This window comes from Haemaphysalis longicornis, unplaced genomic scaffold (genome assembly GCF_048455015.1).
Source record: "Haemaphysalis longicornis isolate Haplotype H1 unplaced genomic scaffold, Haemaphysalis longicornis Haplotype H1 scaffold_3, whole genome shotgun sequence".
Lineage (NCBI taxonomy): Eukaryota > Metazoa > Arthropoda > Arachnida > Ixodida > Ixodidae > Haemaphysalis > Haemaphysalis longicornis.
In genome coordinates, this window is record NW_027526335.1 from 183511699 (window position 1) to 183524673 (window position 12975).

Below are 12975 nucleotides of genomic sequence, written 5' to 3' on the forward strand. Positions count from 1 at the left end.
ACCCTCTTGACGCGCTGACAGATAAAGGTTGGTGCTAACGGCCGACGCGGGTCGCCCAGCCACCAATCTTCGAGAAAGCGTTCCGATCTACCTGTGGGTCTACTAGTCTAGAAAATTTGGCCTACTTATAACTCATCTACCCTGAATACATAATGAAAGGGTGGGACGTATAAGCTTGTGGTCCAGGGGCTGTTTTCAAAGGCGTGCGACTTTCATGGTGATCGCATCTTAGTAGCACGCACGCACACAAATGTCTAGGCACATAAAATGACCACAAAACGCGCCGGCCATGCTTTCATCGGGGCATACGTGGGTTGAAATGAACCTGGGTACACCATTTTTCCAAGAGCGTCTTTCTTAGAGCACTTTTCAGAGAACCGAAACTTCTCTTGGCGCTGTGCCACCAGTCGCTCTCTCCGGCCGGGCCCCCTGGTGAGGTACAGCGAGGCCATGGCGTTATCTGGTGCAAGTTCCAGGGCGCCTCTCCGCGAGTCGTTTTCCCATCCCCGCGGAAACGATACGCGGAGGCCAGCGTTATCTGGCGTGAGATAAAAACCAGCGGCACACCTGGAAACAATGCCAAAAGCAACACTACAAGTAGCACCTTCCCCCTTCCAATCAGAATACCGGTGGAATAGTCACAAACAGCTGCGCTTTTAAAGGCGTCGAGGCGAAGTGCCCCCGCATAAATATTCTCAAAATAATTTATTTTGTAAATAATATTCGTAATCAAACACGCTGCATCAGCAAAAAGAAACAGAAAGCGGGCATCCTTGCAACCGAGCAGTAAGTCAGGGCTGTGCTGGTACTTAGACCAATACTCAGAAACTGCGGCAAGTGAGCATGCATGCGCGCGCTTTGAGCAAACAAGTATCTCCAACAGTGCGCGACATAAAACCTCTAGCTCGTGCTCACTAACGTAAACGAATTATTTTGAATTGAAATGGAGAGATCGCCTAGCAATGCCGTGGAGCCCGCTGCTCCCTCGAAAGGCAGCTGCTACGAAACTGCCCTTGGGGTGCCCGCGCTCCCGCGGTGAAAATGCCAAACACGACGGGAACAAGAATTTCGCGGCAGCTTTTACGTCCGACCCTTCAAAAAGCACCTGCTCCCCGGCAAGCATTTTCTCCTTTCCCGCTATCAACTGTCTGAGGAAGGGACTTTAGTCTCGACGACGTCTAACGCCACCCATGACGAAAGCTTTGTCGGAATTTTCGCCATACAGTCGTCGTTCGAGCTAGGCTCCTTGCTATTTGATTCCCGGTTTTAGCTGTTTGAGTCGCGCTCGCTTTCCTTAAAGGGACACTGAAGACAAAACGGAATTTGATATAAATGCATATAGTGGCATCCCCAAAAAGCGAATATACCAGTCTCTGGTGCAGTACCTTCAAAATATACTCGTAAACAAAGAAAAAATGTAGCTATCAGTCGCCCAGTAAACTTCACTTAAACGGTGACTGAGCGGATGTGCCAAGAGCGGCGAGCCACGTGACGAACAGTGGAACGAAAAGCACGCACACACGCTCTCATGGAAACACGTAAAATCTATTTTTGCACGTTGACGTTCATAAATCATAAATATTTGAAAACGTACAGGTATTATTGAAACAGTGCTGACATTCGCACACTGCCAAGCCGCGGCGCCGGTGGCGGCTGCGATGGTTATTGCAAGCTCTTCGTAGTCACACGCCTGTTACCTCCAACTATACGCATACCAAGGTAGCGCCGCATAAGCCCTTTTGTCGAGACGTAAATTTGAATAGAGAGTTCTAGCGTACGCAGCCGTACGCAAAGAGTTAGCGCACGCCGTTTGTTTGCGCTCGTGCGTTCGCCAGGGGGCTTTCGTATCTCCTTGTTTACATCATGGCGGCGAGTAGCGTGTCGGCATTTCACGGTTCGGTGTTTCTGCGGACAGTAATTTACGTCGGATATGACAAATGTTCGCCCCCTGGCGTCGCGCTGTTTTCTCGAATGAAGTTTTGCAGCCAGGCCAGCAGCAGAGGCCCTGTGTGTGCTGTGATCGCATTCGCTTCGCGATGAAATGCGACATCGTGCTTCAGCAGGTGGACTGTGCTTACTAAGTTGGAATTATCAGTAGCGACGGTTCAGCCCAGCACCGCGTATGTAGAGTGAGCTTGATTTTTACAGCGAAGCTGTTAGCCTCTCCACTACATGGTCGTCGTGGCTGCATGTGGGCGCGTAGCCCTGTACAACCTTGAGTTTGTACCTCTTATTGAGCCTAATTACAAGTCTTGGCACCCTTTCGTTAATGCTATAGTATTCTTCTATGTTGCCAGCTATGCTTTTATTGACTAGACTGTCAGTCTTACTGTCAGTCAGTCAGTCTTACTGTCAGCCTTATAAACTGTCAGTCTTACTGTCAGTCGTCTACAAAGTACCTACCAAGGTAATCGCTAACAGAATTTCTGCAGCCTTAGATTTCAGTCAACCCAAAGAACACGCAGCGTTCCGTAAAGGCTATTCAACAATGGACCATATTCACACGATCAATCAGGTGATAGAGAAGTGTGCTGAGTATACTGAACATATAGCCCTCATAGATTATGAAAAAGCATTTGACTCGGTGGAAACCTCAGCAGACATTCAGGAATTACGGAACCAAGGTGTAGATAAGCATTATGTAAGAATACTAGAGGATATCTACAGTGGGTCTACAGCTACCATCATCCTCCACAATGAGAGCAGTAAAATACCTATAAGGAAGGATGTCAGACAAGGAGACACAATCTCTCCAATGTTATTCACGGCATGCTTACAAGAAGTATTCAGAACGTTGGATTGGGAACAGGTGGGAGTAAGGGTTAATGGAGAATACCTGAGTAACCTAAGATTTGCTAATGACGTTGGCTTGCTAAGTAACTCGGGGGACGAATTGCAGAGCATGCTTTCCGCACTGGACAACCAGAGTAGAACCGTGGGCTTGAAAATTTATATGCAGAAAACCAAAGTAATGATCAATAAACTCGCGAGAGCACAGCGGTTTGAGATATAGGGGGCGAGGCAGTGGAAGTGGTGAGCGAATATATCTACTTAGGCCAAGTTGTGACCCAGGATCCCAACCATGAGGCAGAGATAAGTAGAAGAATAAGAATGGGGTAGAGTGCATACGGCAGAGATTCTCAGATAATAAATGGCAGCTTACCATTGTCCCTGAAGAAGAAAGTGTATTACAGCTGCATCTTACTGGTACTCACCTGCAGGGCAGAAACTTGGGGGCTCACTAAGAGGGTTCAACTTAAATTGAGGACGACTCAGCGAACAACAGAATGGAAGATTATAGGTGTAACATTAAGGGACAAGAAGAGAGCGGAGTGTGTCAGAGAACAAACGCGTGTTAAGGACATATTAGTAGAAAATAAGAAGAATAAATGGACGTGGGCAGGGCATGTATTGCGAAGGCAAGATAACCGTTGGTCATTAAGGTTAACAGAGTAGATCCCTAGATAAGGCAAGCGCTGCAGGTGGCGGCAAAAAGTTAGATTGGCAGATGAGAACAGGAAGTTTGCGGGGATAAATTGATCGCAGTTAGCACAGGACCGGGGTAATTGGAGATTAATGGGGGAGGCCTTTGCCTTGCAGTGGGCATATATATGCTGGTGATAATGATGATGATGATGACGATGTTAGCCTCTATTTGGTCGAAACATTTCGTGTCGCAAACAAAAAAAAAACCAGGTAGTACGCAGAAGTTCTCGCCTAGGACGCCGAGCGCATGGGTCAGGCTAATCAGGCATACAGCATAGAGCTGAGAATTTGTTTAAAAACCAGAAAACAAGCATTGAAACCGCATGATGGATGATAAGGCGCGCCTGTGAACAATGGATCCTCCCCCACTTTGTGTTCCTGGTAAAGATTGTCTGAAGGCTAGGCAGGACTACTGTCACTAAATAGAGCAGTTCTTGCCTAATTATTTCAGTGCATGCGTCAGGCTAATTAGGCGTAGAGCATAGAGTTCAGTGTTCGTTAAAAAATACTACGGTTGCCGTTGGAACTTTACTACAGGAGAACAGCCGAGGTCGAATCAAAGCAGATGTACCTCCCGCCGATCTCGTTCCGTGCAGGTGTATTTCCAGCGAGTTCTCTCCAGCCGGACGGCCGAGGGTGCTGAACTACTGTCGTACATGGCTGCGTTTGGCTGCCTCTTCATGGCCGTTCCTCCGGTAGTCATCGGAGCGGTTGCCAAGGCTTCCAGTGAGTGGGAGCAGGACATGTAGTTCTTTCTATTGATACGTACCCATCGTTGAACGGACGGAGACGGAGCTGTCATTGAGGAGCGCCTATAGTACACAATACTTCGAGAATGTTCATCGGTGCCTAAGGTATTGTGCTGCTGAGTTCGATGACGTTAGTTCCATTCGCGGCCGTGGCGGCCGCTTTTCTGATGGAGACAAAAAGTAAAAAATGCCCGTGTGTTCTAGATTTCGGCGCACGTTAAAGATTCCCAGGTGGTCAAAGTTAATCCGGAACCCTCCACTACAGCACGCCTGATCGCCTGTGTAGCGTCGGTGGGTTAAACAACAAAAAAAGAGCTTTTTCGTCGGGCTCAAGAATATGGGAAGTTCATGGGCATTTATAACGAAAGGTGGCACGTGTTTGGCTCCAAAACTAAGGTTCTGCCCGTGTGTACGCACGTACCTCATGGCGCCTTAGGTGGACAACCACCTCTCGTTACTTCCGAGTTTAAGCTCGTGCTACCAAACGCCTGGGGCCTTGGAACGCTTCCAGAGGAAGCGCTTTCTGTCCCAGGCGCCAACGTAACCACCGACGCCAGCTTTTCGGCTTAATCGGACATTTATTCCTTCCACACAAATGCCGCCGTCTTTGCTTGTTTCCATCTTTATACGTGTGGTGCGCCCAATACACAAGCCGAGGACCGTAGGCAAATGGCTGACACGAACCAGGACCGACGCACGCCTGCGTGCAACGAACACGACAGGAAACAAGGCTTCAGCTTGACCTTCCGGAATTCATCCCCGATTTCTGAGCCCGTGTGCCTGAGCTTACCCCCTGCAAGTGCTCCGCCGCCGTGTCTTAGCGCCGCCTCTGGATTTGCCGCGGCGCGCAAGGCGGGGCCGTGGGATTACGGGGATGGGTAGTCAATGCAGACAAGCATAAAGCGATCCAGCGCGTTGCACACAAAGCCGCCGCTCATCTGTGTAGCGCTCCTGCTCTTCGGCTCATCTGCACGTCCTCATTTCTACCTGGTACGGGCCAGTCGAGGACAGTAGATGGAGTGAACTCGAAGGAACCATGGTGGTTTGTTCGTCTTATAGGAAGTTCGTCTTATCAGAAGACCTCACGAAAAATGTTTTGGCAACACGCCCAGGTGCATGGAAATATCTTGCTTCAAGACGGTGAATGAAGTAGACTTATGCAATGGAGGAAAAAGACAGAATGACTTATTTTAACGCGAAACTTTATAGAAGACTGTCTTCAAGAGCTCCTCCATGGTTTTATCTAGTCCACGCGGCGACGGAGAGCGTACACCTGCTATACCTAAAGCGACAACGCAGCAGAGCGACAACTCCTCGCTTTCTCGGCGGTGACGCGGTGAAACTCGCGACGCGAACTCACATGGTCCCGCTGAGAAACGGCATTGGTCAGGAAAGCTGCTGCGTTCCCGAACAGGAAGTTTCCATCGTCGTTTTTTTTTCTTTATTTATCCTCCTAGTTTTGCGCCTAGATCATGCACACTCACCTCGTTTTCTGTATTTCATCATGGGGTAATACCTATCATACTCATACCGCTCCTATTCAGCACTTTCAAAATCAAGCGATACGAATAGTTACATATAGTCCGCACAATAGCAACGCCGCTCAGCTTCTTAATCACTAACAATAGACAATCTTTTCAAATACAGCCTGAGTATCCTTATGTACCACTCACTTAATAAACTGATATCTACGATCATATTCCACCCCGAAACACTAATAGCCAGTGCACCCGGTTCGTCTAAAAAAAAAAACTTTTTACTGCCAAACCTTAACACTAACTATGGCAAACACACTGCATATTTCGCGGCAATTTCAAACTGCAATAGTCTTTGTAGTGAAATTAAAACGCGATCCTTTATAAATTCCTTCAAAACTCCGCTTTCTTCCTTTCTTCATGGCGCTTAGCATTCTATAAACACTTTTGACAACTCTTTTCTATTTGCAATTCCCGTTATTGTTTGTTTGTGCACTGCTCTACTTGTATTTTAGTTTTGTCGAACTAGCTTCACTGATCTTTTTGCAATTTCTGTATGCACTTACTCAAAGGGGGTTCACTTAGAGCATCTTGCTATGGGACCTCCTTCTGTATATTCGCCTATGTATGCCGTTTATGAACACACAATAAACATTCTTCTTCTTATTCTTTCTTGTGAAGTCATATCCTGAATGTACATCCCTTATAATGTCGCCTAGAAGTCTTATGTAGATCTCTTCTATTCCTTGGTCCTTCAACGCTTTTAGTACGGCTGTGGTTTGTACTGAGCCAAACGCTTTTTCATAGTCTACAGATTGTCTACACATACGATGTAAAGGGATTTAGTATATTCTGTGGATCTTTCTATAACTTGATTGACAACATGGATGTGATCCATGGTTGCGTACCCCTTCCTAAACCCAGCCTGCTCTCTGGGTTGTTGGGAATCCAAGCTTTCTCCATTGAGGTTAACTATAACTTTGGTAAACAGCTTACAAGCAACTAATAGTAGGCTGATGGGTGTGTAATTCTTGAGGTCCTTGGTATCTCCGTTTTTGTGAATCAAAATAATGTTGGCGTTTTTCCAGTCCATGGGTGCTTTTTGAGTCCTTAAGCGTTCCGAAAATATTGCAGCATGCTTTTCTAGTACTATATCTTGCCCCTCCCTCAAAAGCTCCACGGTTATGCCGCCGTCACCTGCAACGTTTCCTCTTTTCCTGTCCGTGAGAGCCTTTCCTACTGCCTATTTAATTACTAGTGGGGCATCGCAAGTTACGCTCGTACCCTGAGTGGTTTACCCTGATCTAACTTCGCAGGCATACAGCTTGGTGTAGTACCGTTCTGCTACCTTTATTATCTCGTCCATGTTGTGCGTAATGTTTCCTTCCTCGTTTCTGAGTGCACGCGTGCATCCTGTATTTGCCGATGGCAAGCTTCCTCTTAGTCTTTTTTAAACTCCCTCCTATTTGCCGCGTTTCCTCGATCACTGCCATGTTATATGCACGACCTTCATCATTTGTTTTACTCCTGTTAATCAATTTAGAAAGCTCTGCTTACTCAATTTGATCCACCGCACTTGACGCCTTCGTGATCTTACGTTTGGCAATTAGTTCCTTCGTTTTTAGTTAGTTTCCCCGCTTCTTTCCTACGCGCTGCTTCTCCCACAGCTGCTGTATTTTCTGTGATTGCCCTTGTTAGCTTGCCATGTAGCTCGTCTACACTATCCTCGTTCTCATCGTTTAGAAGCGTGAGTTTGTTTTGGAGAGCAATTTTACATTTCTTCCGTCCTGGCTCTGACTGATTCCATGCTGGGTATCTTAATGTTCATCGGTTTACTTCTTTCCCTTTTGCGATTCAGGCTTACCTTGCATCTCACCATCCCATGATCGCTGTTTCGAACCTTTCTTAACCTCTACGTCCTGCATAATCCCTGGGCTATCACTTAATTACGATGAAGTCACTTTCGTTTTGTATTGTACCATCAGGACTTTTTTTCCACGTCCATTTTTTGTTCTCAAGTTTGCAGAAGAATGTCTTAATCAACCGCAGAATCTCTCCGCAAATCCAACCAGTGTATCCCCACGACTTTTGCGATTGTCTAAAGTGTCCCACTGCCCTTGCTCCCATTTGGTTTTTGCCGACTTTTTTGTTAAACTCACCCATCATGACCATGAACTGTACTGTTCCCTTATTCAATGCTGATTGCACGTACCCGTAGAAAAAGTCTACGGCTTCATCATCGTAGCTTGTTGTAGGCGCAGAGGCCTGTACCTGCTCTAACCTGTAACGTTTATTGATCACGACCGCTCTGACTCTTTCATTAATGCCGAAGAGTTTTTCCTCGTGCCTGACAATTCTTTATGGCTTTAAAGGAGGTATGGTAGGGTAAATGATACATGTTAAATTTAACGTTATATTTCCGAAACGCTTGCAGATTATCGCATCAAATTTTTTGTGCGCAGACAAGCTGCCACTGGGTAAAACATGAAACCCTTTGTCTGGGTCTAGATTGTGTATCTTTCTTGTGGCCCACTCCCAAAATTTCAGGTGTGTTTCTTATTTCGATGTACCTTTTCTCTGGAACAAGAAAGAGGAGTGTGATGATATCGCGCAGTGTTATTCTAAATACCCATTGGTTTTATCTGATTAAAGACATTTGATACCCTACTTCGAGTATGGGCGCAAAAAAATAATGTCACTGCATGCACACAGCTGTAAGGGGTGTCATGTAGTATACTTTTTTGCAGTAGTAATATTTATATTAACGTAATTGTTTTAGTTCGGAATATTTATGATTAGTTGCAGATCATGTGTGCAAAGTTTCATTGTAATCAAATCAATACTTTCCGAAAAAAGGTACATTGAAGTTGAATAAGTTACAAAAAACCCAATTTGAGAAAAATGAAGTTTTATGTTTGCGTACTGCTCAAGTATGCTTAAAATGAACCAGGAGAATAAATTTCACTGCTGGATTTTTTAGAGGTGACTCAGAAACCTTTTCTTGTGTTCTTTTTCACCCGTCGTCTTTCTTTGCTTTCGAAGGAGCTATAGAGTTCTGCCCGGTCAACACGCTCTTTATCCATCCTGTCGAAGGCAATGTCACAAAACACACCTGGAACAATTCCAAGGGCTTCCAGAACTGCTTTCCGTGCGGAATTGCCATCATTGTAGTATGCTACAGCATCGTTAGTTGCTGTTTTCACCGTGTCAGCGCTGACGAATGTTGTCTTGGGGCAGCGGCACCAGATGAGTTGGTTGAGTGACTCATTAGTGTTCTGGGTTCTTCCATGGAGACATTTTTTCAGAAGACCTGGATCTGACAACGCCTTGAACACTGGCTTGAGGACATCCATCACGGCCTCAGGAACGTTGTCTTTGTGGGAGTAGGTCACGCTTGCCTCAACAAGGCTCCGATTATACCCACACCATGAGGATGGTCCTTTTGGGCAGAGTCCGTGCTGGGGCTTGATATCTGTTGATAACTTGTGAAAGTATATTGCCCACTCAGCTCGTCTCATGTTATCTAAACTATCTACATTTTCCCGGATAGCCTTGCCATAGTAAACCTGAAGGGAGTCGATGTCCTTTTCTGAGAGGCGTCCTTTCCCTGAAAGTGGCAGACCATCGGCGAGCTTTTTCCCATTCCATTTTTTCTTGGTGTTCCTGAGCCTCGTGCCCATTCGCTTCTGCACATGTCCCCCACATTCATGCTTTTCTATGGCCTTCTTGTAGGGCTGTGAGTCTCTGACAGAAATGTATGCCTTAGTGTCTCCATCACCAATGTAACTTGTGTACATTAGCTGGTGCGTTTCAACAGAGCGACCAAAAATTTTTGCAGCTCCAGCACATTCCATTCCACCAGATGGCCCATCGTAGGTAACTTTACATTCACTCATGTTGTCATCTGTGTGAAGGTTGCGAGCACAGATGTGGCAAAACTTGGATTCTACTTCAAAGTCCAGCACCTTTCCTGTGTCAGCCGATATTGCTGCTACAACACCATGAATAACCACGCTTCATCCGTGTTCCATCTACCATGACCGCAGTTTCAAGCTCTCCATCAGAGTCGAAGGCCTCTTCGGCAGCTTTTGCCATACTATTTCTCACTGTGGTCGTGGATGCGTCAAGAAGCCTTGTGTTGTACGACGCAAACTCTTGGCGGTGGCGGTAGACTGAGCACAGCACACATGGTGCGACCCAATGCCAACCCTTTTCCGCAGGTACGAAGGGCGTACACGAACCTTTCATTCACTTCAAAGATGTTGCCAAAAGTGCGCCTGGATGTCTCGAGCACATTGAAATCATCGCATTCGCTGCAAGTGATATTTATGGAGGACGCCAAACCGCTACGCCTGTCAATAACCTCTTCCAAAGTAATTTCTCCCTTGTTGCACTTTTTACACACAGCTACATTTTGCAAAAAGCTACGGAGAAGCGCGAGGCCGATCAGGCGGTAACCAGTTTTACTTGCACAGTCTACGTCGAAAGATGCACCACTATGCCTCTAACCAAGTCTCGCGAAGCTTGCGCTTCGTCGAGCCGGTTTCTTGCTGTCTTGCTTGGTCGTAAACCGATTACCTTTGAAAGTTCTCTTTTGGCCCATTTGTTGGATGATCGTGCCATCTTCCGGTATCGCAGTGCGTTTGAAACTCGAAGCAGGGGCAACGCGACCACGACCGTAAATGTGGGAACAATCACAAAAACGGTACATGCTACAAGAGCACCACTAGCGGCAAGTCTCTTAAAGTTAGTAATTTAAAAGATATACGATGATTAGTACACTACCTACATTGGAAACACAGGCGCAAGCAAAAAAAGTAAAATAATCCAGCGAACCGCGAAAAAACGCTAAACATAACGTCCTCTGAACCGATGTCTGAAATGTGTCCGCCGTTTTTAAAGGAGCCATGAAGAGAAAACACGTTTGGTTCATTCGAAAGATTGCCTCGTTAGAACCATAACGACACCACTTATAACGCAAACTTCGCTCAAATAAGCTACATAATTAGGAAAAAAGGAAATGACCATGCGACCCACCAGCTCATTTTCCGCAACAGAACCTATGATGTCACTTGAGAATGCTCTGCGATTGGCGGAGGCCGGCTAAAGCAAACGCATGTTAGGCAGGGCTTATAGTTTGCATAGCGAGCTAAATGCCCGTGAAACATACTGCACATTCTTTTTATGACAAAGAACGGTGGAGTAAACGGTTGAAGTTCCGAATGAACACGCAAGCGTGTGCGCCAATGCGTACGAAACTACCGTCGGCCGAACTCCTCATCTCGCCGTCGCCACCGTCGCGCAGAAGAATTTTCGGATTCGAGGCTCTTAGGCATCTTAGGGGCCAGCGAACCGTTCCAGCACGTACAGCCGCGACCTTGCTTGGTATCTTAATCCCTTGACAGGAGGTTGGCCGTCATATCGCCAACCAGCAAAAGTAAAAATAGAAACGAGGGGAGTAAGGAACAGCAAGAAGCGACGAGATAGTGCCAGTCGTCGCAGAAGTTTCGAATGGTGTTGGCTTGCTGCTGTCGTTACGAGCTCGTTTCCAGTTTACAACCACTGAAAACTTCAGTTTGTTCGAGTACTTTACAATGAAATTTCGTTGCTGCGTTTCGAAATGCCCATGTAGTACGGGCAAATCGTCGAGGGAGTGCGACATCCCCGCCGGTGAGGAGATCTCCTTTCATGTGCTGCCCAACGACGAACCTCGGCGAAGCAAGTGGCTACGTTTTGTGAACTTTGCAAACGGAGGAGAAAGAGAGCTAAAGGAAGTGCGAGTGTGCTCGCTTCATTTCCGAGGAAGTGATTACGGCAGGGACCCTTACGTTAGCTCACTCCTGGGACATGCTGGCGCTCGTCGCCGACTTCGTCAAATCGCTCTGACCTTGGGGAAAAAAAATGCCGTAAACACCGCGCATTGACGCTCGTATCTTTCTGGTCGAAGCAGAGAGCTCGCGCGAACGGCTTTCCATACACGACACCGGCCAACTGGCATAAGTGATACTGCTACTGAAATTGAACTATTATTAACCGTAATAAAAATACGGCACGTACGTACCAGTCTGTATTCGTCCGTCGCGACGGGGCTGACGAGGCAGCGGTGCCGACGGCAGGGCGTTCGTCTGTTGTGGCTATCGCGGACTCGTCGCTTTCCCGTCCACCGCGTATCCCACAACTCTTGCCGCTCGTGCACTTAGAAGCATTGAGCGTTTTTGTGGTGTGAGGTTGTTAAATGCAAGCCCGAGCTCCTCGGCGAGAGTTTTGTTCTCCGGATCAGGCAATTCCATGACTAGGGCTGCGGGTGCACTAGGTTTTACTAGTATTTTTAAAATGGCCGCCGTTTCGGTCGACTCCCGCGTGTGGGTGCTATATGGAGTCGACATACTAAGTATCTGTTTCATGGACCAGCTCGTATGACGCCATTGTTCACGTCACGGAATGTGCAATTTTAGCGGGAGATTTAAAATTTTGGCTTAAATTGCCTTATTTCTCAGTGAATAAAGCATCATTTGCTTCCGGGAAAGCGCTTGGGGTACTATGAAACACCTAACCTTTCGGATAAAACAAACTTTTGTTTTCTCTTCATGGCCCCTTTAAACGTCAGGGCGCACGGCCCACTTCGGCGCGGCATTTAAACCGTTTTGACCGGGCGCTTGACGCCGCGCTTCCACAGGGCTGTTCCTCCTAGTGTGCTCGGTTTTTCTGCGCCAAAATTGCAAATTCAATTTTTTTGGCCGGTTTACCCTACCAAATCCCACTCCGTGTTCCTTCTTCTCGTGGAGTCCTCTGTAGCACAAAATATTCCCGCTAGTCAGCTCCATGAAGCCCTTTCCTGTTCTTCTACTTCGCTTAACCCTATGATATCCCATCTAATGTCTGAGAGCTCCTCTGGTAGTCAGCTAAGGTTCCCTCGCTTGACAGTGTTCATGCGTTGAACGTTGCCAGGGTCAAGTTCCAAAGGCGGCCCGTCCGGAACTATAGATTATAGCTCCCTCTGTTGTAGCGCTGGCCTGACCGCTGCCGTGGTAGGGGCTCTACAGCTGCGGGGGGCAGAGAGGTCGAAATTTGCTTTGGCAAGTCATAGGAGTTGTCGGCCATCTACAACATCAGGGTGGCCAGATCCTTTTCTGGTGAGGGAATGCTGTTTGTGTGTGTACCAAAGAGCCGTCCCAGCATGGCTGAACCTATCTCGTTTAGCCTCTCAGGTATCCAGGATGGTGGTTACTTCCGGAGCAGGCGGCACTCCATAACTGCGTTGGCTG

General features: G+C 47.1%; 1 protein-coding gene and 1 pseudogene across 1 annotated transcript in view; one reads left to right on the top strand and one right to left on the bottom strand.

The window, feature by feature from the left end:
- Positions 1–12975, top strand: part of LOC144175582 (high-affinity choline transporter 1-like) — an 84310-nt gene that overhangs the window by 43615 nt on the left and 27720 nt on the right. Inside the window, exon 6 of the mRNA XM_077704643.1 lies at positions 4083–4212. Within this exon, the coding sequence (XP_077560769.1) occupies positions 4083–4212 (130 nt within the window). The remainder of the gene's footprint in view (positions 1–4082; positions 4213–12975) is intronic.
- On the bottom strand, positions 8647–11046 carry LOC144173758 (uncharacterized; annotated as a pseudogene).